This window comes from Gadus morhua, chromosome 20 (genome assembly GCF_902167405.1).
Source record: "Gadus morhua chromosome 20, gadMor3.0, whole genome shotgun sequence".
NCBI lineage: Eukaryota > Metazoa > Chordata > Actinopteri > Gadiformes > Gadidae > Gadus > Gadus morhua.
In genome coordinates this window covers 56,465-82,365 of record NC_044067.1, presented here as the reverse complement: position 1 = coordinate 82,365, position 25,901 = coordinate 56,465, and the positions used below count along the sequence as shown (strand labels likewise).

General features: G+C 43.9%; 1 protein-coding gene across 1 annotated transcript; it reads left to right on the top strand.

Annotated features, from left to right (window-relative positions):
* The first annotated feature begins 958 nt into the window (after positions 1 to 958).
* On the top strand, positions 959 to 7,008 carry LOC115533658 (UPF0524 protein C3orf70 homolog A). Its single transcript, XM_030344258.1, has 2 exons — positions 959 to 1,719; positions 4,108 to 7,008. Exons 1-2 carry the CDS (start codon positions 1,548 to 1,550, stop codon positions 4,764 to 4,766), a joined length of 831 nt encoding a protein of 276 aa, XP_030200118.1. The 5' UTR covers positions 959 to 1,547; the 3' UTR covers positions 4,767 to 7,008.
* The last annotated feature ends 18,893 nt before the right edge of the window (positions 7,009 to 25,901 follow it).

Below are 25,901 nucleotides of genomic sequence, written 5' to 3'. Positions count from 1 at the left end.
TATATATACATATATATATATATATATATATATATATATATATATACATATATATATATATATATATATATACATATATATATATATATATATATATAAATATATATATATAAATATATATATATATATATATACATATATATATACATATATATATATATACATATACATATATATATATATATATATATATATATATATATATATATATATATATATATATATATATATATATATATATATATATATATATATATATATAATATAGCCGAGGGTTTTATTGTCGCCTATACTTTGGTAATATACAAAGAAAGAAACGGAAAACTCCATTCACGGAACGGAACGATCCACTTTCCTTAGCGCTCCCTGCTTAGAATCAAAACAGCCACACTGACGCTACACGCAGGCACTTCCTTTCTGCCCCTTCAGAATAAGACTCCCTAACAGGAAATGGGTTACATTACTGTATATATTCATATATTCATGTATGCATATATTATCAATCTCCTGCCAACAGAAAGTCCGTTGCAGCTGTGGGGTCCTTAATACATTTATAGAGATAAATGAACAACCAATCAGGCGTAACGTTACGATGCTCTTCGGTGTGCTGCTCAGTGGCTGCTTCTGTCATTCACTCAATGCTCATCATCAGGGCCAGCGATTGCCTTGGGCGACTAGTTTGTGTTGGGGGCGCCCTCTCGTGGCGCCCTTAATTCCCACTAATCGTAGAATTAGAACAACAAGCGAAATGAAACATGTTTATTAAACATGATTATCCTAGGGCGCCCCCTCAGCCACACGTTAGCATGTCACCCAGATTATTAGATTTAATTTATGATTTTTTAAAATCATTTTCCAATGTGTGTGAGTGTGTGTGTGTGTGTGTGTGTGTGTGTGTGTGTGTGTGGGGGGGGGGGGGGGGGGGCAAGACTATACACGTCATTTCCGCTGGTATAATGAGTGACAGGCTACATCTCATTGCACATCGCATAAACATTTGAAAACAGTGGAAATGCTGACAGAACACAGTGTCTGTGAAGCGCGCATCGTCGCACGCAACGCAACGCGGCAGCGCGCACGGCAGCGCTAACACCAGGCACGCGGGCTCCTCCCGTTTGGCTGCTGAGGCTGAGAGATGCTGGAGGATCGCGTCGCCCGGCTCGGACCAGCTCGGACCAGCTTAGATCACACGGACCACACGGATCAGAAGCTGCTTTCTGCTCGTATGAACATGTCAGCAGGACTTTGATATTTTGTCTTTATCTTTATCCTGGTTCTATTGTTCCTCGGAGGCTTCGTGGCTTTAGAGATTGATCTCAAATGGCATCAGTTTAGTCTACGCAAAGTGCCACGCAGCAGGCCTGCTCTTTAGAAGGGGAACAGGAGGACTTGACGCACGGGCTGGTGATGCCGGACTGATCCTGACGGCTGGCTCAGGTCAGATATTACTCGGATAGGTCCTCCTCGGTGAGGCCCTCCTCGGCGAGGTCCTCCTCGGCGAGGTCCCTCCTCGGTGGGCTCCTCCTCGGTGATTAAGGGATGTTGGCATGGCCGCCTCGGGAGCAGCGAAGAGCCTCAGGACAGAGAAGCTGGACGAGGCGCAGGCGTCGGCCAGGAGCTGCGCCGGCAGACCGGACTTTCTGCCGTGCGACGGACTCTCCGTCCGTCACGGAAAGTGCTTCAAGCTGCACTGGTGCTGCCACCTGGGCTGGTGCCACTGTGAGTGGATGTCCTCTCAAACATGAGGGGTCCTTATGATTTACACCATGGCTAGCCTACTTCTCTGGGACTATCGTATGCATACCTAAAAGCAAAAAATGATTTACTGAAAGATTCATAATTTATGTCGTTATTTTAACTACTACGGGTTACGCTTTTTAATGAAACTACACAAATAGAACTGGAACATTCGTTGGCTTCAGAGTAAAATAATGGATCGTTTTCTGCTGTAAACTTTCCTGAGTGTTCAACAAAGCCCCGTGATCCCCCCCCCCTTGGTGGCCACTGGTGAGGGCCTGTGGTTTGGGCCCCATGGTGGGGGCCCCATGGTGGGGGCCCATGGTGCGGCCCCATGGTGGGGGCCCATGGTGGGGGCCCATAGTGCGGCCCCATGGTGGGGGCCAATGGTGCGGCCCCGTGGTGGGGGCCCATGGTGCGGCCCCGTGGTGGGGGCCCATGGTGGGGGCCCATGGTGCGGCCCCATGGTGGGGGCCCATGGTGGGGGCCCATAGTGCGGCCCCATGGTGGGGGCCCATGGTGCGGCCTCGTGCTGGGGGCCTCGTATATTGTAATCAGACAGTGTAGGCCATAGAATAAAAAGACAACAAAATACACAGTGATGAAATACTTTGTCACCGTTTTGGTTAGCTTTTATTTCAAGCCCTACATGAGCACATATCTTTGAGTGTAGCTAACCCTAACTCTGTGATGTCATTCGGCATTTATAGCTTAAAGGTTTCTGTTTCCACAACAGGGAATTTGAGTCTCTCCTCGTCTTGAGGGACTCTGGCCTCGTTGTGGTCAGGGTTAATAATAATAAATAATAATAGATTTCATTTATAGTGTCCTTTTCATCCGAAGATCTCAAAGGGCTACATGTTAAAAGCAGTGTTGTTAAAAAATAAATCTATATTTATTTTTAAAATAAAACTAAAAGAGTGGGAGCCAAAGGTCTTAAAAATAAACCGTTTAAGGCCTTTTTTAAAACAATCAGTGGATTGTGGTGCCCTCAAGGTGTCAGGGAGGGCATTCCACAGGCGTGGGGCGGCAGCACTGAAGGCCATATTTCCCATGGTCCTAAGTTTGGTTCTGGGTATGTGGAGGCGGTTAGAGTGAGGGGAGTGGAGGGAGTGTGTTTTGTTATGTTGGTTGAGAATTTCTTTGAGGTAGGGGGGGGCATGGCAATGGATACATTGGTGAGTGAGGAGGGAAACCTTGTACTAAATCCTGGTGGAAACGGGAAGCCAGTGGAGTGAGTGGAGGATGGGGGTATTGTGCTCATGCTTGCCCACTCTCATCAGGATCCTAGCTGCAGAGTTTTGTATGTATTGGAGCCTCTGCAGGCTCTTGCTAGGGATCCCGATGAGTAGGGCGTTACAGTAGTCCAGTCTGGAGGAGATAAAGGCATGAACTAGTTTTTCGGGAGAGAATGGGACGGAGTTTGGAAATGTTGCGGAGAAGTAATGTGTTTGAAGTGTAAAGCTAACTCATTCTGGGAAAGACTGGTAGGAGAGGGTTAGGGTTAGGGTTAGCCCTAACCCTAACCCTCTCCTACCAGTCTTTCCCAGAATGAGTTAGCTTTAACTCTCTGGTCTAGTTGTGGTTAGGGTAAGGGCTTACCCTCTAGTCTAGTTGTGGTTAGATTGTCAGTTTTACACTCCAAACACATTTCTTTGATTATACTACCCTTATACTATCTTAGGGGGTAGGTATATGACTGATGTGGGTCAAACTAATTGTAAAGCATACATTGCTTACGTCAAATAGAACGGATCAACCATCCCCTTATTTATAGGGATAACGGAGCCGCTATTCTGTTACAGGTACCCAATCACACAGTAGGGTTAGGGCTTACCCTCTTGTCTCTTTGTGGGTTAGGGTTAGGGTTAGGGTGAACTCTAACCCTTAGAAATAGCGGAAGCAACTCCCCCAATCCCTGACAATTAAAGATTTACCTGAACTCAACTAATAATTCATAGCATTGGGTTAGGGTTAGGGTTAACATTGGCTGAGTATATATTATTATAATTATATTTTTTACGTAGACATGATTCATTCAAAGGACTTCTTTGCCTCAAGAAAAAGCTGAAGTGTTTTTAATAACAATTATATATTAAAGTTTCACCCATAAGGCGTTAAAGTTGCTGTAGGTTAGATTTAAGATTACTGTTTTTCTAGATGACTGTGTTTCTAGATGACAGCGTTTTAGATGACTGTGTCTCTAGAGGACTGTGTTTCAAGAGGCTGTGTTTCTAGATATCTGTGTTTCCATGAGCTTTGCCATACAGAGAAAACCTTATGAGCGCTGACGTCTTCTCAACGCTGCAGGGTCACACATGGAGGGGCATTCAACAGTCATGTTTATATGTGATCCTTCCTCTCATTCAGGTAAATATGTGTACCAGCCCATGACGAGCGTGTGCCAGCTGCCAAGCACAGTGGTACCCCCGGCCTCCATGGAGCACAGTGCCACCATGGAGCTGTCCGTCTCTCTGGCCCAGCGCTTCCTCAAGCTGGCGCCTTGCTTCCAGCCGCCGCCGCACCTGCAGTCGCCGAGGTACTGCGTCATCGCAGATTTGTTCGTCGACGACTACATCGTAAAGCGCATCAACGGCAAGATGTGCTACGTACAGCGCCCGCCTCCGCGTTTACCGGACCTGCACCCCTCCACTGACCCGGCTGTGCCCGGCACCCGGCCCCCGCCGGCACCGGGCCCTCCGACTCCCCCCTCGCCCACCCTTGGCCCTCGGACCTCCTCCGCCCCGGGACCCGCTGGGCCCTCCAGCCCCACCCCCCGGCCTCACGGACCGCCGCACCAGCTGAAGGGCCCCTGCTCCTCACCCTCCAGCTCCGAAGACTCTGGCATCAACGCCCTGGATGTGTATTGCCTGGAGTCTTGTGAGGAGGATGAAGAGGAGGATGAGTCAGACGAAGATGAGTTGAGCACGGACGGAAACTCCAGCCTTTGGGATAGGGACGAGTGCTCGCTGCTCTCTCCCTCCAAATCCATGATAGAGATCATTGAGAAGATGGAAACCACTGTGTGACTCCATGGAATGACCCATTGCTAGCCTCCAGGGAGGCACCACCACCAGGGAACCCTGCACCTCCTGGGGGAGGCACCACCACCAGGGAACCCTGCACCTCCTGGGGGAGGCACCACCACCAGGGAACCCTGCACCTCCTGGGGGAGGCACCACCACCACCAGGGAACCCTGCACCTCCTGGGGGAGGCACCACCACCAGGGAACCCTGCACCACCTGGGGGAGGCACCACCACCACCACCACCACCAGGGAACCCTGCACCTCCTGGGGGAGGCACCACCACCACCACCAGGGAACCCTGCACCTCCTGGGGGAGGTACCACCACCACCACCACCAGGGAACCCTGCACCTCCTGGGGGAGGCACCACCACCACCACCAGGGAACCCTGCCCTGGGGGAGGCACCACCACCACCACCAGGGAACCCTGTGTCGGAGACGGACCTGTAGGTTATGTAAGGCGTTCTACTTCTACCTTGCAGTTGTGGAATGATTTGGAACCTAGATGCATACAGATGAGCAGGAATAGCAGGAAGGTTTAGCAGGAATAGCAGGAAGGTTTAGGTTTTTCTCGAATCTTCTCACACAAACACTTTCCTTCGCCCCATGACTCCTTATCTTCGCTAAAGGAGTTGCTGTTGTCTTACCCTAACCCTAGCCCTTTACTTCCTGAAGGGAGATTTGTGTGTCTTACCCTAACCCTAGCCCTTTACTTCCTGAAGGGAGATTTGTGTGTCTTACCCTTACCCTAGCCCTTATCTTCCCTAAGGGAGATAGTTTATCTTACCCTTACCCTAGCCCCTATCCTCCCCTAGGGAGATAGTGCGTCTTACCCTTGTCCATCAAACACATGCTCAGTGCACTCAAGGAACATTTGCATGATGCTCAAGAAACACAGAAACAAACACAGAGCATGGACTGGGAAGATGATAAATACACAGCCCCTTGACAGCAAGTCTCTTTTTGTTAGCTTGGAGTTAATGTAACACTAGAGCAAGGGTTGAATGAGGATATGACCTTGGTGTTACAACAGGTGAAGAGAGAGAGAGAGAGAGAGAGAGAGAGAGAGAGAGAGAGAGAGAGAGAGAGAGAGAGAGAGAGAGAGAGAGAGAGAGAGAGAGAGAGAGAGAGAGAGAGAGAGAGAGAGAGAGAGAGAGAGAGAGAGAGAGAGAGAGAGAGAATCAAAGATAGATATTTCATAAGCACATGACTAGACTAGAGTATCGCTACCATTCAAGCTCTGTTGTGGGACACGCTTGTAACCCCTACAGCCCAACATTGGTTTGGGTTCCGGGGGGGCCATCAAATGTTTTCTTAGCAGCACTCACACAAGCCCACGACCTCGTAGGCCTGCAGGTTTAATGGCATTAGGCTTTATTACGGGACACTAGGTGGGGAAACTGAATGCAGAATATTTCCAATATGCGAACAGTTTCCTAAAATGGCCATTAGGTGAGAAAAGGCTACTAGAACCTCATACTGGCCTAGAATCTTCGATGGTGTTAACCCTAACCCTAACCCTTTATACTAACCCTAATCCCAGTTGAACCAAGGGTGAACAGGTTAGAAGGTTAGAAGTGTGACGATACATGTGATCATGTTGTAGTAGAGACGATGTTAAGGGTGAAACGGTGTAAGTTAAGAAGTATGATGGTTCATCATGTTGGTTGTGATCATGTTGTGGTAGAGATTACATACTTTATACCCTATGGTGTCAATAGTTAAAGAAAGGTTTTGTTCTGTAAGAACATTTTGTTTTCTGCATAGTTCTGGACCAACAAAAGCTAGCATAACATACATTTCACAAATATAAAAAACTTTATGATGAACTCTGGATTAAAGAGGTTATCTGCATGACTGCATTTTGGGGCAGTATATTGAAATTTTACAAAAACAGGCTGAACCAGAGAACACAATTTTGTCCCTGTTGTTTTATTTTCATATGAATAAATCAAAAACTACCTGATCGTTTATCTTCTCATTTGTCATTTAATTTCTTTAATTGCATTCCCAGATTAACGAAAGATAAAATGAATCTGTCATAATTCTCCCTCACCCTTCCCTTCAATCACATTCAACTTTATTTTCATGCAAAGATAACGACTACCCAGACAACAAAACGAAGATAAGATTCGAACCAGAAAACCAAGAAGAAGCAGAAAAACATTATGGACCTATGATGGTAAATTTTAATCAATGATGGTATATTTTAATCAATGATATATATAAACACATATAACAGTATGGAGCAATGGTGGTTTATTTTAATCTATGATATATAAACATATTTAACAGTAAAACTATGGACCTGTGGTGGTCAACTTAAATAAATGATGTACAATGCAGCATTAACATCATTGGTCCATGCCATCACCGTCCCGGGCACCGTGATCTCTGATAACCTTTCCTGGTCTGCAAACACCTCAGCTGTCATCAAGAAGGCACAGCAGCGTCTGCACTTCCTGAGATTACTCAGGAAAACATCTGTGAGAAGCTGCTTGTGTCTTTCTACCTCTCTACCATTGAGAGCATCTTAACCTACTGCATCACGGTGTGGTTCTCCAGCTGCACTGAGGCAGATAGAGAGACTACAGAGTGGTCAAGACAGCACAAAGGATTATCGGATGCCCCCTCCTTTCCCTCAGAGAAATCTAAGAGGTACAGGTCCATCACAACCAGAACAAACAGACTTAGAAACAACTTCTGTCCACAAGTAATCACTGCACTGAACACAAATGGACACTGACACACACGCACACACACGGACAATGTGCAATAATTGTAAAACACTGTACATATCATATTTATTTAATATTTATTTTCTATGCATACATTGCACTTCTGCCTTGCACGATTGCCTCCTATTTTAGTCACTATTTTTATCTTCATTTAGGGGACTTTGCTTACCCTATTAACCAAAGCGACATACGACCATTCATTCACTTATTCACACATTACTGCCACACCAATATGAGCAGCAATAGCAGTAGGTAGTGCAGATAAGGTATAAGTAAACATAGGGTTAGTCAGTATATAGGCTGTATATTTTCTTTTTCTTTCAAATGCCTTTGAAGCTCTTGCGGGCCACATCAAACGAGGTAGCAGGCCAATTCGGCCCGTGGCCCTTGTGTTTGATAGCTCATGATTTGTTATCCAAAGGTTACTAGGAGAAGCTCCCCCGTCACTAAATGCTGACATTGAAACCTACGGTGGCGATCACAGGCTAAACTATTACATGTGATCATATGTTAAATCGGGTAATCGGTGATAGGTGTGAATTATCCTTACAGTCGATGGTACTATCTGGTCCTAACCCAGTCAGTTACTGGTCCTAACCCAGTCAGTTACTAACCCTAACCGACAATTACTGGTCCTAACCCAGTCAGTTACTGGTTCTAACCCAGTCAGTTACTAACCCTAACCCAGACAGTTACTGGTCCTAACCTAGTCATTTACTGGTCCTAACACATTCAGTTACTGGTTCTAACCCAGACAATTACTGGTTACTGTCTGGGTAACCCTGCTAACCCTAACCCTAACCCTTACCCAGACAGTGACTGGTTCTAACCCTAACCCTCACCCTAAAGCTAGCTAACCCTAACCCTAAGCTAACCCTCACCCTAACCCTAAGCTACCCCTCACCCTAAACTAACCCTAACCCTCATCCTAAGCCAACCCTAACCCTAAGCTAACCCTAAACTAACCCTAAGCTAACCCTTACACGTCCACCTGAATGTCCAGACTTAACCTTATTGCATTCTCACTACCTCCACAGGAGAAATGTCTTCTCCCCGCATATTGAACAGAAAACAATAGGGATAAAAACCCAGAACATGTGAGCCTCGCCTACAGCAGCTGTCTCAATCATTCTCCAAATGCGTGTTTGTGCTTTAAAAGCCACTGTGTTGTGCGCTGTTGTGAGGCTCTTTTGTGTGCTTTTCCTTTTACTCTCCTTTTAATATCCTGAAGGACCATTATAGGATAACCGGTAACCCTAACCCTAACCCAAACCCTTTAGGATTTATAAGATAAAACGGGGACGCATTAGAGAGGCCAAACACACACACACAAACACAAACACACACACACACACACACACACACACACACACACACACACACACACACACACACACACACACACACACACACACACACTACCCCCTGCAACATCTCTTGATGACGGCCACATGGATGGACTGACAGACAGATATAAAAGCATCACAACACATCATTGCTATGAAACGGCTGCAGACAGACAACGCAGCACAGAGGCTCTGCCTGGGGGAGGGGAGAGTATATTTAGAATCTTGCATAATATGCTTTTAACAACATAGAGTGGATGAATTTTTAATGCCAGTGGAGAAGGGGAGGGAGGGAGAGAGGGAGGGAGAGTATATATATATATTAGAGCTGTCAAGCGATTAAAATATTTAATCGTGATTAATCGTATTAATGTCATAGTTAACTCACGATTAATCGCAAATTATTTTTCTATGCTAAATATCCCTTGATTTTTTTGTCCAATAATTCTTCTCATTTTAATTCTCTTATCAACATGGTGAAGTGCATCGGCTTGCCTTGTGCAAATGATTTTTTATTGATAACAACATTGGCATATACTGATCAAAACAGGACGATACAAAAAAGAGCCTATAGTGCAATCAAACGACTGCTTTGAACAAATGTCATTTGAACATAGCAGTCAGGCTACGGCTTCTTTGTTTTAAGCCAAAGAAAAAAAAATATATATTATTTTTATTTATTTTTTTAAATAAAATAATTGCGTTAATCGCGCAATATTTTTTTTAACGCCGTTAAAATTGGTTTGCGTTAACGCCGTTAATAAAGCATTTAACTGACAGCTCTAATATATATATATATATATATATTGCGAGCCACATCAATAAATATATATATATATATATATATATATATATATATATATATATATATATATATATATATATATATATATACAATCCTACACGTTTCACAAGAGAGAATATAGGCCGGGAGAAAAGCTAAAGTAGAGAGAAAGAGAGAGAGAGAGAGAGAGAGAGAGAGAGAGAGAGAGAGAGAGAGAGAGAGAGAGAGAGAGAGAGAGAGAGAGAGAGAGAGAGAGAGAGAGAGAGAGAGAGAGAGAGAGAGAGAGAGAGAGAGAGAGACACACACACACACACACAAACACACACACACACACACACAGAGACTGAGAGAGACAGAGAGTGTGGTAATGTGGGGCTGGACAGCCTCCGTTTGTGTTGGGTAAGGGTGAGGGCCAAAACAAACTAAGCCTCCGTGTGTGTTGGGTAAGGCCGGGCGAGGGCCAAAACAAACTCACCCTCCGTGTGTCTGCCACTGGATAAGCTAAAAGAAAATAAAGCTTTCTTTATTTTCCAGAGAAAATAATAGATAGATTAGCTGTTTTCCATGGGTGTGTGTGTGAGGATGATTGGCGTCATTTATCAGCCGTGGACCAACAACATTAACAAATATGACGAAGGCTAGGGATGCACAGCAGTATCTAGCTTAGGGTTAGCCCTCACCCTACCCTACCCCTACTATGGGATGTCAGAACAAAGATTTTGATTGTGAGCGATCAAACAAGATTTCATTAGAAGCTTAATTACTTATTCTTTGTTATGTGGCGTGCGTGCTTCCGTGGGTGCGTGCGTGTGTGCCTGCTGACTCATTTAGGGTTAGGAGGAGGTGATGACATTAAAGGGGCCCTGGCTCAGAGTTTACCAGCCGGAACCACAGAGAGACCGGTAAAGCAGCAGGGAGCCTAACCCTAGTAGCTCCCAGTTAGTAGATCGGAGACTTTAAAATAAACCCCTCAATAATAGTTTTCTGTTCACTCTGACTGTCTATGCAGCAGTGTGCCAGTGTTACACTGAATTCTGCGACCCACCGAAAAGTGTGACCCAAGGGGGCGCTGTTGCACATTTTCTGCTGCATGCCCGAGTGCATTAGGGGAGAGCCAGGTCGATTGAAACACTTTTCAGTTAAACGTCTTTTCAAAGATGACGTGACGATGAAACAGCATATTTTAAAAATCAACTATTGACCTTACTCTTGTTTTTATGCAATATACCGGACAACATAGTAGTGTACTCGTCATTGCTAAAATTTCACATAATACCGCATAATATAAATAGGTTAAAATATTTTTGGCCCGTGCGTAATTGTGCGTAATTGTCAAGATGCACATTTCGATTAAAACTCACCTTTCTTCTTTTGGACGACTACATTTGCATTAAATTTACTTATTTCCCTGTCCTAAGTCATGTTTTGGGATACACAGCTGAACATCCTTTTATTTATTTTAAACAAAAACTAATCTTCAATACTGATTGAAAATGTTGACAATAATTAAAATATCTGGGTGCATTTCTCACTTTTTTAAGGTTTCCCAAAGCCAGAGCGATGAGGATGAAGTGAGAAATTGCCCTAGGAATGTTGTGGTGTCAGCAGTCTGCTGTGTTTTCCTCCTCCTGGTCTGCTACTCCTCCTGTCTGTCTCACCTCACACCTGGCCCTCATCTACAATCATGCTCACCTGGTCTTCATCCCCAATCAACCCCCTTCATAAACCCTTGGATTCCCTGCTGTCGGCGCCAGATCGTACTACGCAGTACCGAGGTAACTACACGTGCCTGGCTCTTGTGTAACTTGCTACCTCGCTCTCTTTCTCAAGTCTCTTGTTGTATTTTGGACCACATCTAACTTTTGTTCCTCTGCCTGCAGTTACCCGGATCACTCACTCCAGCTCGCCCACATCGCTCTTCCCCCGGCTCCCTCATCCACTACCTGCTTCCCACATAAACCCCTTTTTATCCCTTCAACATCGTATCTGTCTGCTCTTGGGTTCAGCATCGTCTACCATATCAAAGAAGGGCATTGTCCTGCCTCTGACAGGACACTGCTCTGCAGTGACCTCTTCAGCAGTGAGGACTTTGACAGGATGGGGCCGACTGTCCGGCTTAAAGATGGTGTTGTGCCAACCCTTTTCAACTTTCCAGCTCATCTTCAAAGGGTATGTGTTTCACGGACCCACAATAATTTAAGGTGTATAAGATTGATATATCAAGATAAATATGTGATTAAATGTCACACTTTAGTTTTTGTTTCTGCAAGTTATATAATGTGGTGTTAATTACAGCATATTTTAGACACACAAAACTTCTTTACTTATGTTTATTTTAGACCACTGTTAAAAGAGCGGAAGACAACCTGGCAACGGACTTGATGCCTGATGTTGTGAGTATTTGCATGTGGAATGTCACAAACTAATAAGAGCATCATATGACTTGTTATATTAAATCCTTTATCTTGATGGTACCCAGGTCTATGATGGTGTTAGTAGTCTAAGAGCCCAATATTATTTGAGGTGGTACTCTGTGTAAAAAGTTTGAAAACCACTGGCTATCTCACTTTCTCTGTCACTCATACGCTGGAATGAATAAACGTGTGTGAACATTGAAACTACACCCAGGGGTATGCAACCTTTATATTTTTGTCCAGAGCCACAAAACGCCTTATAATCTCACAGAATTCAAAAGTGAAGATTGAATTGTTGAAAATAAGCTATTTCAGTATTACTATTTATATATTTTTATATCTTGCCACATAACAGGGAGTTACTGGAGAGAGGAGATTGAGCCGCAAGCGGCAGGTCATTGACGACCACTTGTATGCATTGCCTGTTTGCCCTACGGCTATGAAGGCCAAACTTTAAGAAGCCTCAGCGAGAGTGAGGAAACTGCAGCGGGAGAAGATCAATGGCTTCAGGAGAGAAAACAGAACAACATGCAGGCTGTTCTGGAGGAACTGAAGGAGAAAAATCTCATCAACGAAGAGCTGAAAGACGAGCTTGAATGCCACTCAGGTAAAATAAAAATATCAAATTAAATATTTTGGGTATTTTATGTTATTTGTTGACTTCCTAGTTACCATTAAAAGGAGACCTACTGAATTACTTTTTCTAATTGAATTTCAGATCTTCCGGTTCATCTCCTGTTGAGGCAGGGCGTAGAGTACACCAAGGCCCAGAGAGATTCTGCCCTAACGCTCCATCTGCATGGTCCAAAGGCATATCACTTCCTGAGAGATACTCTGCACATTCACCTGCCACATCCCAATTCATTGCAGAGGTATTCTTCATGATGTCTAATTTTACATTACAGTTACATTAAGCACTACAGACAATATTATTTAGTGTATCCACCATAGGGATGCTTGTGTTAGTGGTTAAATGGCTACGTGGTTAAATATCTTCTTTTTAATTACACAAGGTGGCTGAGCTCTCTTGATGCCAGACCTGGTCTCAATAAAATGATGTTGTACATATTGGAAAGACGGCGTCAGGAAGATGAGGTCAAATACGGCTATGTCACTCTGATGCTGGATGCCATGTACATCAAAAAACACGTCCAACATGATCCTCAGACACAAACAATGTTTAGATATGTGGACATGGGGGATCGACTGAATGAGACTGACATAGCTTCCGAGGTTCTTGTGTTTATGATAGTTGGGCTTCAAGGTTATTGGAAAGCTCCAATTGCATATTATTTGACCAAGTCCCTCACACCAGAATCACAGAAAGTGTTAGTAGAACATGCATTAGAAGAGCTGCATCATCAGATAAGGGTGGTGTGCAGTGGTGTAGTCTACGTGATACGCAGGTATACGCCGTATACCCACTAGGAACGCACCAGGATTTGCGTATACCCACTTAAAAATGTGCACGGATAAGTATCAATCGTCTTGTGACAGATCTTTCACTTCTGTGTTTATTTTTCGGAAATATCGGTTGGGTATAACTGCAATAAAATACTTTAAGCAGGGGAAGTTATCTCCTACATTCACCATTCATAAAATGCGCGCTCGCGCTCTGCCCTGTCTCTGTTACGAAGCGCGAAGCTGCCCCTGCATCTCTGCACGTTAGTTGGCGGGCCAAGCCCCTCCTTCTCGCGTGTGCGTGTGTGCGTGCGTGGGCGTGCGTGTGTGTGTGTCCAGTCCTCCCGTATTAATGTGTAAACCACATAATAAGTAGTCAACAGAAGACAATGTTTTAATCCCACTTTATATCTCCTTGTTACTTTTAGATGAGAACCCCTGGCCAGCCTTTCAGACTGGGTGTCAGGCTAGGGAATTTAAAAACAGGCATCCTTGGTTAGAGTGGAGGGAAAAAAAGTTAGCTAAATGTCAGCCAACATACAGTTGGTATACACAATTGAAATTCATAATGTTAATCACTATGCAAATGAGAGTATAGCTAATTCATGGTCATTTTTAAGGTGCAGTAATTTCACACTTTTACACAATTCAATTACTGTATGGTATGTTAGATAACAACAGTAAGAGCTCAAATTAGAGCGAAACATTAGTCTCCTGTCATCTCCTTCTCATGCACTGGTTAGCCATGGATGTAAACAGTTCATTAAATTATTTTGAGTAGATTTTGTCCTTGTTTAGCATGTGCTATTGCTACTATAGATATACAAAGGACAACTTGTCATTTTTGTGTTCTATTTGTTCAGACTGTTATTAAAACTGGTTCTTTCCATGATTGTTGATAATCGTTATACTCTTAAATCAGCGGGTTGTAGACCCCTGCGTTGGTGAGTGTGGTGCGACACCCCATAAGTGCCACACACGTACACGTACCGGTCGGATGGGTTTGTATGAGGCTGGGAGTGAATCATCACAGTATACCCACTACAATAAAATAGACTACACCACTGGTGGTGTGCATGACAATGGATGGTCATGCAACAAATATCAGTATGTGCACCCAACTTGGGTGTGATTTAAAAGCAGACCCCTGTAAGCCCTTGAAGACCCATTTCCCACATCCAGTAACCCATCACAATGTTTTTGTTATGATGGATGCTTGCCACATGCTGAAGCTGACACGCAATATGTTGCAGGTACATGCTCATTATTGCCCATTTTCTCTGACTGTTCTGCTTTTTATACATTTAGATTTTATTTACATAATTCTGCAGAATATGGTGCTTTACAGTTGACGTGTGCAGTGAAAATCTGATTCTGCAGGCATACAGCCAAATTAGAAGCATAATTGGCAGTATCAATTGGAAGTACATAGTTCAGCTGAACAATGTCTAAAGAAAAGTAGACTACATGCTGCCAACCGAGTCACATAAGCATGTGAACTTTGCTAATCAGAAGTTGAAGGTATGTTTGCATGATGATTTATGCATAGAGGGTCGCAATAGAAATGGGCTGTAGGGCTTTATTGTGTTTTTAATGTGCTCTTCATATCTCCTTATAAAGTCAATCAAGGTCTCCCTGGCAGCTCAGACTTTGAGTAACTCTGTGGCAGGGGCGCTCCGCACCTTGCAGGACGTGGGCTATGCAGAGTTCAAAGATTGTGAGGGTACTTCTGAATTAATTAAGGTAATGCAGCTAGGATTTGCATCATTGACCAAAAACATTTCCGAACATTCTACTGTTAACTTCTTAACAACATTTGAGTGATTAATTGCTTTAACCACTTTTAACCCTTTTAACACCCACCCTCCCTTTGTAGTTGATATGTTGGTCAGCTACCCCAAAACTGAACATTTTTGCATCAGGAACGATTCAATAATTATGACTCTCCTTAAATTCAATGCTATGCAAGACCTTGGTTAAAACTGTTTATACCTACCTCATACTTTCCTGAAAAGCACCCTTATTGTTACATCTCCGATTTACAGGTTTAAAGCAATGCAGCAATATACATTTTAAAACCACAGAAAATGGAGAGAAATCAAACTATGCCTCATCCTTGGGTGTTTACTCTCTGTTACCTGTTCACACTAAGTTATAGTGATGATTTAAGTGCCTTCAGTTAATTTATATATTTGTTTATAGATAACAGACAAGCTGTTTGACATCTTGAACAGTCGCAATCCCAGAGCCAAAGGGTTCAAAGCCCCCCCTTGGTTCCAGGAATTGGACAAGCACCAGGGAGTTCTTGATAAAACCCAGGGGGTACTTGCTCACTTTGAAGATCGAGGATGGCAAACCCCTTTACCGAACAAAGAGGTCTTTTAAAATAGTGTCAATTAGTGATGCACTTACACCATTTGTAGTCGCCAATACCCAGTTCAAATTCTTAATTCTAATTCAATTGTGTGCTCAATTAGAAAATAAATGTTTATTTTATTATTCGTTAGATTTATACAAGTAGTCAATTTACAAATCATTAAATTATCTAAGGTAAAACTCTACTGGTTTCAGTGCATCCCTCAAGTCCATGATATAAGTTCAACAGATGCTCTGTTTTATCTACAGTCTCTGTGTCTTCTGCATCAAGTTCAGATGCTCTGTCCTCCTGTCTGCATCAAGTTCATAAGATGCTCTGTCCTGTAAAATGTTCTGTCCTGTCTGCATCGAGTTCATGAGATGCTCTTTTCTGTTCATGTATTGCATGGTCTGCATGTTACGGTGTGAATTGATGGTGAATTTAAAGTCAGGGATGCAAACTAGTCAGCTTTACACCCCCCCCCCCACCCCCCCCCCCCCCCCCACCACCCAAATGTGGCAATGAAGTGAATTGTTTGAAATGTGGATTTGTGTCTGCCCTGAGAAGTCGTAACTACGGCACAAATAAAGTCTTTGGCATAAAAAATTAATAAAAATCAAAATAATAATAAAAAATAAATAGGGGGCACATTCAAATTGGAGTTACTAGAATGGATATCCATGCAACAATCAAAAGCATAAGTGCTTTCCATCAACTGTGATCACGTTACAGGTTTATCGGTCAGTGAGATATGTCCAGAAACCATCCCATGCTGGTGCTCTATCCTTGCTTATAGTATTCAGCTTATTAAGCATGTGTTCATATGAGGCTGTTTTTATCATGGCGTTAGCCCATTCTTTAAACCCTGGAGTTGTAGGTGTTTACCAGTGTTTAAGAATCGTCCTTGCAGCCACTGTAATGCCAACCATGATGACGGAAAACTCTTTACTTGACATGTTACATAGTTGACTTCTGTCACCTAGCAGGCAAAGTCTTGGAGAGACTGGTATTTTTCTCCCGGCCCATTTGCCAAGGTACTCCAAAACAAATCTCCAAAAGGGCTGAATAGATGGGCATTACCAAATACAGTGTGATAAAGTACCACCTTCTTTCTGACATTTCCAACATAAATTGTTATTCATTACTCCCATTCATAAAATGGGAGTGATGAATGGTCTAGTACCTGTGTATTATTTTAGATTGGGTGAATTTCCCTTTGGCTGTACTTTCCAGTGTCAGATATCATTTTACAACCATGTACTGTCCTCCATTATACATCCCAAATCTTTCTCCCATATTACTTTTCGGTTATAACTAGGCATAGCTATGTAATTGCACTCCCCAGGTAGTTTGAAGTAATCCATGACATGGTTCCCATCCCTGTACTGAATCTTGTAGGTAATACAGCTCCTGATTTGAAGGTACTTCCAAAAATGGTATTTTCTCTTGAGCTTATATTTTCTCACCAAGTCCGAGTATAATATAAACACATGATCTTCAAATAGATCAGCAATGTTACATATACCACTACTATGCCACTTCTTCCAAAATACTGATGTCCTTCCAATTTTAATCATTGAGTTATACCATAAGGAGGAGTAGGATTGCTTACAATGTGCTTACAAGATGATGTGACAATTTAAACATCTTATGTACTTTGTTCCATATCTGTTTGGAGTGTGCCATGATAGGATTGGGTAAATTAAGGGAACACTGAGAGTATCTATAGGTGAAAAAGGGAGTGCCATCTTATATTCAATAGCAACCCATTCTAATGTATTATCTTTATTCCAGTGTCTGGTTATTTTGGCCATTTCGAAAGAGATGTAATACAATCTTGGGTCTGGCAATCCCAGTCCGCCTTTGTCTCTAAGTGAGCACACTTTGATCAACTTAATTCTGGGTCTTTTCCCTCCCCATAAAAAGTCTTCAATTATTATGTCATATCGTTTGAAAATCTGAGGGGATATAGTTACTGGTACCATCATGAGTATATAATTGAATTGCGGCAAAATCACAATTTTTATAAGATTAACCTTTCCCCATAATGTCAGATTAATTTTCCCTGTTAAACAGAGCTTGACTGTTAGATATACCTACGAAACGTTCTATCAACTTGGGAGGACAAATAACACAACTGCATTCAAGTTCTGAGAAAACACACAAGATTTATTTTGTGCAGGTGCATCAGCTTATATAGGCAGTCACATGACACACACACCTGAAATGAATCATCAAGAATTGGGAGCACAACCAGTTGGCAATTCATCAATTAACACCCCCACTTGATCACACATTATTGACAAGCATAAATCATAAAACAAAACAAAAACAAACAAACATCGAAACCAACTGAACTTAACTGGCTATACTCCAAACAGGAACATGGAAAAAGTCAGTAGCTTTGCTTTAGTAGCTGGTTTTGTCATCAGGTCAGCTACCATCTGGTTTGTTGGGCAATACTCCAAACATACTTTACAGTCATTAACAGTTGACCTCACAAAATGGTATTTTATTTCAATATGCTTACATCGCTGTCTGCTTACTGGATTCTTGGCTAATGCAATTGTACCTTGGTTATCTTCAAAAATCGTAGGTACATCATACAGACAGTCATCAAGATGTTCAAGCAGTTGAGATAAGTAAAGACACTCTTGTGTGGTGGCGGCCAACGCCATATACTCTGCCTCACAAGTTGACAGTGCTACTGTTGGCTGCTTCTTAGTCTTCCAGGAAATCAGAGGACCATTTTCACTCAGACTAACACAATAACCAGTTGTACAGCGTCGGTCAGTTGCATCACCTGCCCAATCTGCATCACTGTAAGCAAACAACCTTAGCCCATCACATTTTCTGTAACACAACATTTTGTCATTTGTGCCCTTCAAATATTTCAGTACATGTTTAACAGTTGTCCACTGCTCTTCTGTCGGCTCACTGAAATGCTGTGACAGTTTGCTTACAACAAAACTCAGATCAGGTCTGGTGCATGAGGTTAGGTAGATAAGGCTACCCACTGCCTCTCTGTACTTTCTGGGGTCATCTAGCTTATCATCATCATCAGTGTAATACAGTTTTAGTTCACAAGGTGTCGACCTGGGTTTACAATCCTGCATATCGAACCTGTCAAGTAGCATGTCAACATAACTCTGCTGTGACATGGTCACACATCCATTACACTGGTTAAAAGTGATACCAAGAAAATTCTTCAGTCTGCCCAAATCTTTCATCTGGAACTTAACAGTAATCATCTCTTTAACTGCTTTTAAAGCTCTCTCATCACTGGCTGCAATAACCAGGTCATCAACCCAGATCAGTATGATCACCTTGTCATGTTCGGTTTCTCTAACATAAACACAGTAATCGGCTGGGTTCTGTACAAACATGTTTTCACATAGATAGTCATGCAACATTTTGTTCCAGTTTCGACCTGATTGTTTAAGCCCATATAGTGACTTCTCTAGTCTACACACCAACTTCTCATTTGTCTGTGATTTTACATCAGAACCCTCTGGCTGTTCCATGTAAATCTCACAATCAATTGGTGCATGTAGGTAGGCAGTTTTAACATCCATCTGATGTAGGATCAGATCCTCTTGGGCAGCTTTCTGCATCAAAACTCTCACACTAGTTAGGTCAGCAGTAGGAGAAAACGTTTCTCCATAGTCTACACCCATCTGTTGACTGTATCCCTTGGCTACATAGCGGGCCTTGTACTTGTCAGATCCATCAACATTGGTTTTGACAGTATACACCCATCTACCCCCCACTGCTTTCTTGCCCACAGGTAAGGTGGTCAGAGTAAATGTTTTGTTATCCCTCAGTGCCTTCATCTCCTCATCCATTGCATCTACCCACTCTCTTGAGTTGGATAAAGTCAGAGCATCTCTGAACATCTGAGGTACATTACAAACCATCCTGTAGCAATAATCAATGTTGCTCTGAACCTGATCACTATCTATCCCATAGAAGTCTGGCCTCCTCCTCTCTCTAGCAGGGTATCTCCGTGGAGACTGGGATTCTGGCTTGACCTCACCTGTCTGTAGGCCTATCTGGCTTGGACCTGGCCTAGCCTCTGGGATGTCGTTCTGCTCGGGTTTGTCGGGGTCAGGTCTGGTTGTGCTAGACTGCACACCACTGTCATCGTCTGACATGCCATCAGTCTGCGGTCCCTCAACACAGGACATGAACCTCACCAGTCTGTGCTTCATCACCTTCCTGCTGTCAGGGTAGTAGACCCTATAGGCTGGACTGTTCTTATCATAACCAACAAAGATGCCTTTTTCAGACCTTGACTCTAGCTTCTTCCTGTCCTGCCTATCGGCGTAACACACAGTACCAAACTTCTGCATCCTGGAGACATTAGGTCTCCTTCCTGTCAGCATAAAGTAAGGTGTCTCTCTGGTGCGGTTGTTAAAACATCTATTCCTCACCACTGCTGCTGTCTGGACCGCATACGGCCATAGCTCCTTGGCTAACTGGCTCTCCAAGAGCATACATCTAGCCATGTCAAAAAGGGTTCTCCAGTTACACTCTGCGGTGCCATTCTGGTGTGGTGAGTATGGTGCTGATGTTTCATGTCTGATTCTATTTCTACGCAGTAGGGCTTGGTAACCCTGCCCTGTGAACTCAGTACCATTGTCAGACCTGATACACTTCACTTTCCCATATGGGGCTGTGTCGGCTAGAAACCTCTCTGTGGCTTCGACAGTGTCACTCTTGTGCTTTAGACAGTACACAAACGCTGCACCTGAATAGTCATCAGTAAAGGAAACTACATACCTATACCCTTCCTTGGACTCTGGGTCAATGGGGCCTGCCAAGTCAGTGTGAACCAGCTCTAAGGCTGAAAATCTCGTGCCACGTCTGAATATCATAACAGCTCATACATTTATCATCAGTCATTGTTTACTGGCACAGTAGGCAAATAAAACAGTCTGTTATGCTCATGAATGAGGAAGCTCGTAGCGTCTCTGTACTGCAATACATCTTCTCCTTCCTTGAAGATCACCGTTGCCCCATTCAAAGTTGCAGCTCTCACGGAGAAGATGTCTTGGGGATACGAGGGGATGTACAGCGTCTGCTTCAGTGTGGTACTGCGGCAGCGCCCCCTGCTGTCGACCAGACACACCTCTGCGCTCCGCGACCCCCATGCAGCTTGTGCCATCGGCAAGCTCCACGCAGTGAGTCTCGGACTGGAATCGGTCATCGAAGCTCTTGAACTTTGCCAAGTCAGTGATGATATGCGATGTCGCACCGGTGTCCACCATCAGGCCCTTTCTGGTGACACAGCTTCCTGGCTCACTGGTCACAGGCTTGAACGCGAAGGTGCTGTCATCCGTCTCCTCGTACACTCCGCGAGCGTTGTCCTGCTGCCGCTGTCGCCATCCTCCTCGCCGTGCGGTATTCTCGCCCTGGCTGTACCACTGTTGACCACGCTGACAGTCTCTTACCTTGTGACCTCTCTGGCCACAACGGAAACACACAATGTCCCCGCTCTCGGTTCTGCGCGCACTTGCACCTGATGGGGCAGCCCTACTTGGATGCGCACGGGCCCCCATGACATTGTCGTCAGCCGCAGCTGTGTGCATACTTTCAGTGCTCTCATAACTGCGCAACTTAGTCTTGAACTCGGCAAAAGAGAGTCTCATCACTTTGAGTGATAAAAATGGAAAAAGGCTTAAATGATTCTGGCAGCCCCTTCAAAATCATTGCAACCAATAATCCATCGCTTTAAACCTCTCCAGCATTACGCAGTGCTGTGATTGAAGTCTCGGCGCGTATGACATAATCAGTCTCACTCTCAAAACTCATCTTTTGCAAGGAAGTCAGTTCTGTATACAGGCATACAATGCGGGGCTTACCCTTGCCTGCATAATAGTCGCGTAAAATCCTGAGAGCTGCACGTCCGTCATCCGCTGCCTCTCGCATGACCAGAGACAAACTTTTGTCATCAAGGAATTGGATCAATTCCGCGTATGCTTCCGCGTTCTTCGCCGCATCCTCGGCCAGTGCGTTTTCTTTCGCGCCATCGGCTGGTTGATTCAAAATTGTGTTCTTCAATTTCTGCAACCGCATATGGCCCAAAAACTTAGTCTCCCACAGTTCATAGTTCTTTTCGTCTCCATCAAACACAAGACGAGACCAACGTGAACTTGTACGTTCGCTCATGGTCCTGGCACTCCAATCCGTGAGACACGTATTCAAACTCGCTCACAAACAAATGTCTCTCGGTGCCTACTCACGCCGAATATCTCTGTGCACAAACGTCAAATGCTCCTGGGCCCATAACCTGGTAAACAGAGCTTGACTGCTAGATATACCTACGAAACGTTCTATCAACTTGGGAGGACAAATAACACAACTGCATTCAAGTTCTGAGAAAACACACAAGATTTATTTTGTGCAGGTGCATCAGCTTATATAGGCAGTCAAATGACACACACACCTGAAATGAATCAAGAATTGGGAGCACAACCAGTTGGCAATTCATCAATTAACATTCCCCCATTTATCTAATTTTTTTTTTTTTTTTTGTAGTACTGGTTCAAAGTTTAATGCCGGCATTTCTTCCACAACCTGGCTTAGTTTTATTCCCAAATATTTTATCCCTTTTGGTACCCATTTTAAACCAAAGTTTGTCATTAAGTTTGAATTGAGTAATCCCGTAATAGGCATGGATTCCGACTTTGTCCAATTTATCTTGTACCCTGGGGTCTCATTTATAAAACTGTGCGTAGGATCGTTACTAAAAATGTGCGTACGCCCAGAAGCCAAGTTTTGCGTGCGCCAAAAAATATTCAGATTTATAAAACACTGCGTACGCACACCTGTACGCAATCTTTGCTTTATAAATCACATACTGACTACAATTGTGCGCAGCTGAATCAGCTTCACGTTCCGCCCTCTACACGCCCCTTTTTAACCATAAATGGTCAATGCAAATGACCTCATGAATGCGATCTGCATATAAAACAGACTCAGATGCCGGTATTATGTCTTGTTGGAAACAATGGCAGAAGTACTGAGAAAATCAAAAAAGCGAAATTTCACGGAGGTTGAAGTGGAGACACTTGTGGGTGAGATGGAGGCCCGAAAGGTAGTTTTGTTCGGCGGTCACGGGATTGGGATCGCCAACAACAAAAAGCAGAGTGAGTGGCAACATGTTGCTGCAGCAGTGAACTCTGTCAGTAGCACGGAGCGCACTGTCCCAGAATTAAAAAAAGAAGTGGTCTGACATAGTTACATATTTTTATCTAGCCTACCAATAAATCGTTATGGTCCCTAAATACCCTCTCCCTCCGAATCCTGCCATTTGCATGGTCCGCCAGAAGTGCCATATGGTGCAGCATTACCACGGCGCTCACCTCGGTATTTATAGGGTTACGGTAATAAGACTGACGAGAACGCCTTGGATAATCAGTTTGTAATTACCCACGTAAAATGTTCTTGAACATAACCCCTTTTTAATGCCTGATTTGTCATGAAAAGCATCAAGAGTAACGGACAACGATTGTGATGAGTGTGGCTTGGTTTTTCACACTTGGGATTTAATTGACATTCGATCATGTGTTTACAGTGTCACATAAAAATATTATGTTATTGACACATGTTGGACAGATGCTTTATTCCATGCAGTCGCGCCGTCAGTGGACAGTATGGATTGACGGGATTAAATATAGGGAATTTCTTTTTATTTCTATTCTAAGGAGATATTTCTGGAGTTATAACTGAGAAATAACGCAGTGGACTTAAATTATTCTGATTAGGATTTAACGCATGATACGGGTTGAAATTAAATTGATGAAGGGCGATGATAAAACATAATCGTTCTTCTCACTCTGCAATTCTTCGGTCTGACTTCAGTTCACCACCACACCGTCTGTGTCGCCAATTCTCCTTTTCCTCCAAACCATGCGTACGCATGGGTCAGAGTTTGCTTAGGGCTGCGCACATTTTCCCGTCAAGTTGGTTTTTTATAGATCACAACCTTGGCGTGAAAAGTCACGTACGCCAATTTCAGCCCCGTTTTGTGCGTACGCAACGGTTATAAATGAGACCCCTGATCATTTGGAATATGATTTTTTTGTGTCCATTAAGTGGGGCGTCGAATTCAATGGGTCTTTTACCAGCATAAAAATATCATCCACGTACAATAACAATTTGTGCTCTTTTCAGGTGATCAAGAACATGAACATACAGAACCTTAACATCTCTAAAAACATTAACGTATAGAGAAAAAAAACCTTAACTTAGGAAGGGCCCGCCTAACACCTCTGGCTTTTCTCCAGTCTTAAAAAACAAAACAGAAAATAAAAATAAACCTAACCTTTTGGTCCGTGGGGTATGTACACCTAACCAGTAGAGACTCGCTCCCCGGCTTTGTTGCTCAGGCAGAACAATATCAAGCTCAACCACCCAACTCTTAGTCCACTTTTAAATCAGCCTCTTTTTTCTTAATATTGTCCAAGACAGTCTTCCTTATAGGCCTATCAGCTAGCTCACCCATCTGTATTGCAGTTCGCCCTGATGAACTGCTCTACCTCCTTGGCGCTTGTGAAACTCTGGTTCGTCCCCTTCCATGTGAATTGCAGGGACCCTGGATGCGCCAGCGTGTATCTCTTGTTGAGCCGTTGCAGCGACCTCTTCACAGATGTAAAAGTTTTTTCTTTTCTCTGCAAGCTCCTGTGTCATGTCAGTAAACACGGACAGTCTCATGCCTTCCCATTCCATCCCACGGTTTTCTCTGGCCGCTCTCACTACTTTATCTCTTGCCGACTGTCGCACGAATCTGATCAGCACTGGTCTGGGCGGTTGTCCGTCATTGGGCACGGGAGCGAGCGAGATTTCAAATTCACCGCCAACTTCAATCCCGAGTCCCTCGCCCAGAACTCTATTTACTCAACTCTCCATAGTGCCGTTTGTTTCGAAGGTTTCTTTAAACCCCACCAGTCGCACATTATGTCTCTTACTGTGAGTTTCAAGCACCTGCATGCGGTTCCACATAGCGTCCATCTTTTTCTCATCGTGCTCTCTGTTGCTCATTAGGCACTCTGTTGTGTCCTCCAGCTGTTGGATACGGCCCTCTGCTTCTTCCATCTTTTCCTGTATCTCTTCCACCGTGTTCTTCAGCTCAGAGGTTGTGTGTTTGATTGTTAAAATATCTCCTGCAATCCCCTGCAGCACGGTGCTCATTTTGACGATCTCGGCATAAAGATTATCCATGTTCGGTGTAGTTTGGTCGCTCTGTTGCGTTTAGCTAGCATTTCCCGCATCGTCATTTGGAGACAAACTATTCCTGGTCGACCTGCGGCCCGCACCCTTTTTTTTTTAAAATATTTCGAAGTAGCTATTCGGGTTCAGGTGAACTCAGAGTTACTTAGGAAGCTGTTTTTAAAAAAATGAGTGGACTATTGCCGCTTTTCCACTGCATGGTACCAGCTCGACACGACTCGACTCAGCTCGCATTTTTTGCGTTTCCACCGCGAAAACATGGTATCTGGTACCTGAAGTGGCTGCTTTTTCTAGTACCGCCTCGCTCTAGGTTCCAAGCGGCTGAGCCGATGCTAAAAGGTGACGTCGGCAGACGGCCGGCCACTGATTGGCCAGAGAGTGTGACGAAGTCACGAGAGCGACATGGCAACCATGCTGGTAACAGCCATAGCAGCGCCGCAGCCAACATATTCCACTTCTTCAACATGCCAGCTAATAATATGAACACGAATACCATCGCATCGATGTTCTCCATTGTTGTTATGTGGGTTCTGTCCATGTGTGGGTTACGTAGGTGTTGTTTGCGTCGCGTACAAAAATACGTCACGGCCCTTTCACGCAGCCGACCCCGCCCACGTCCCGGAGGTACTATTTGCGGTGGAAAAGGACCCGCGCTGCTACCGTGTCGAGTCGTGTCGAGTCGTGTCGTGTCGTGTCCAGTCGAGCTACATGTGCGGTGGAAAAGCGGCATAAGATATATGATAATTAAGTAAATATATTGGTGGGCTAGCGGAGATCTTTACTGAGCTGCCATCTAGCTCGACGTACCCACGTGACTCCGGAACTTCTCTTTAACTCCATCAGAGCATCTGGTATGTTTCAAAA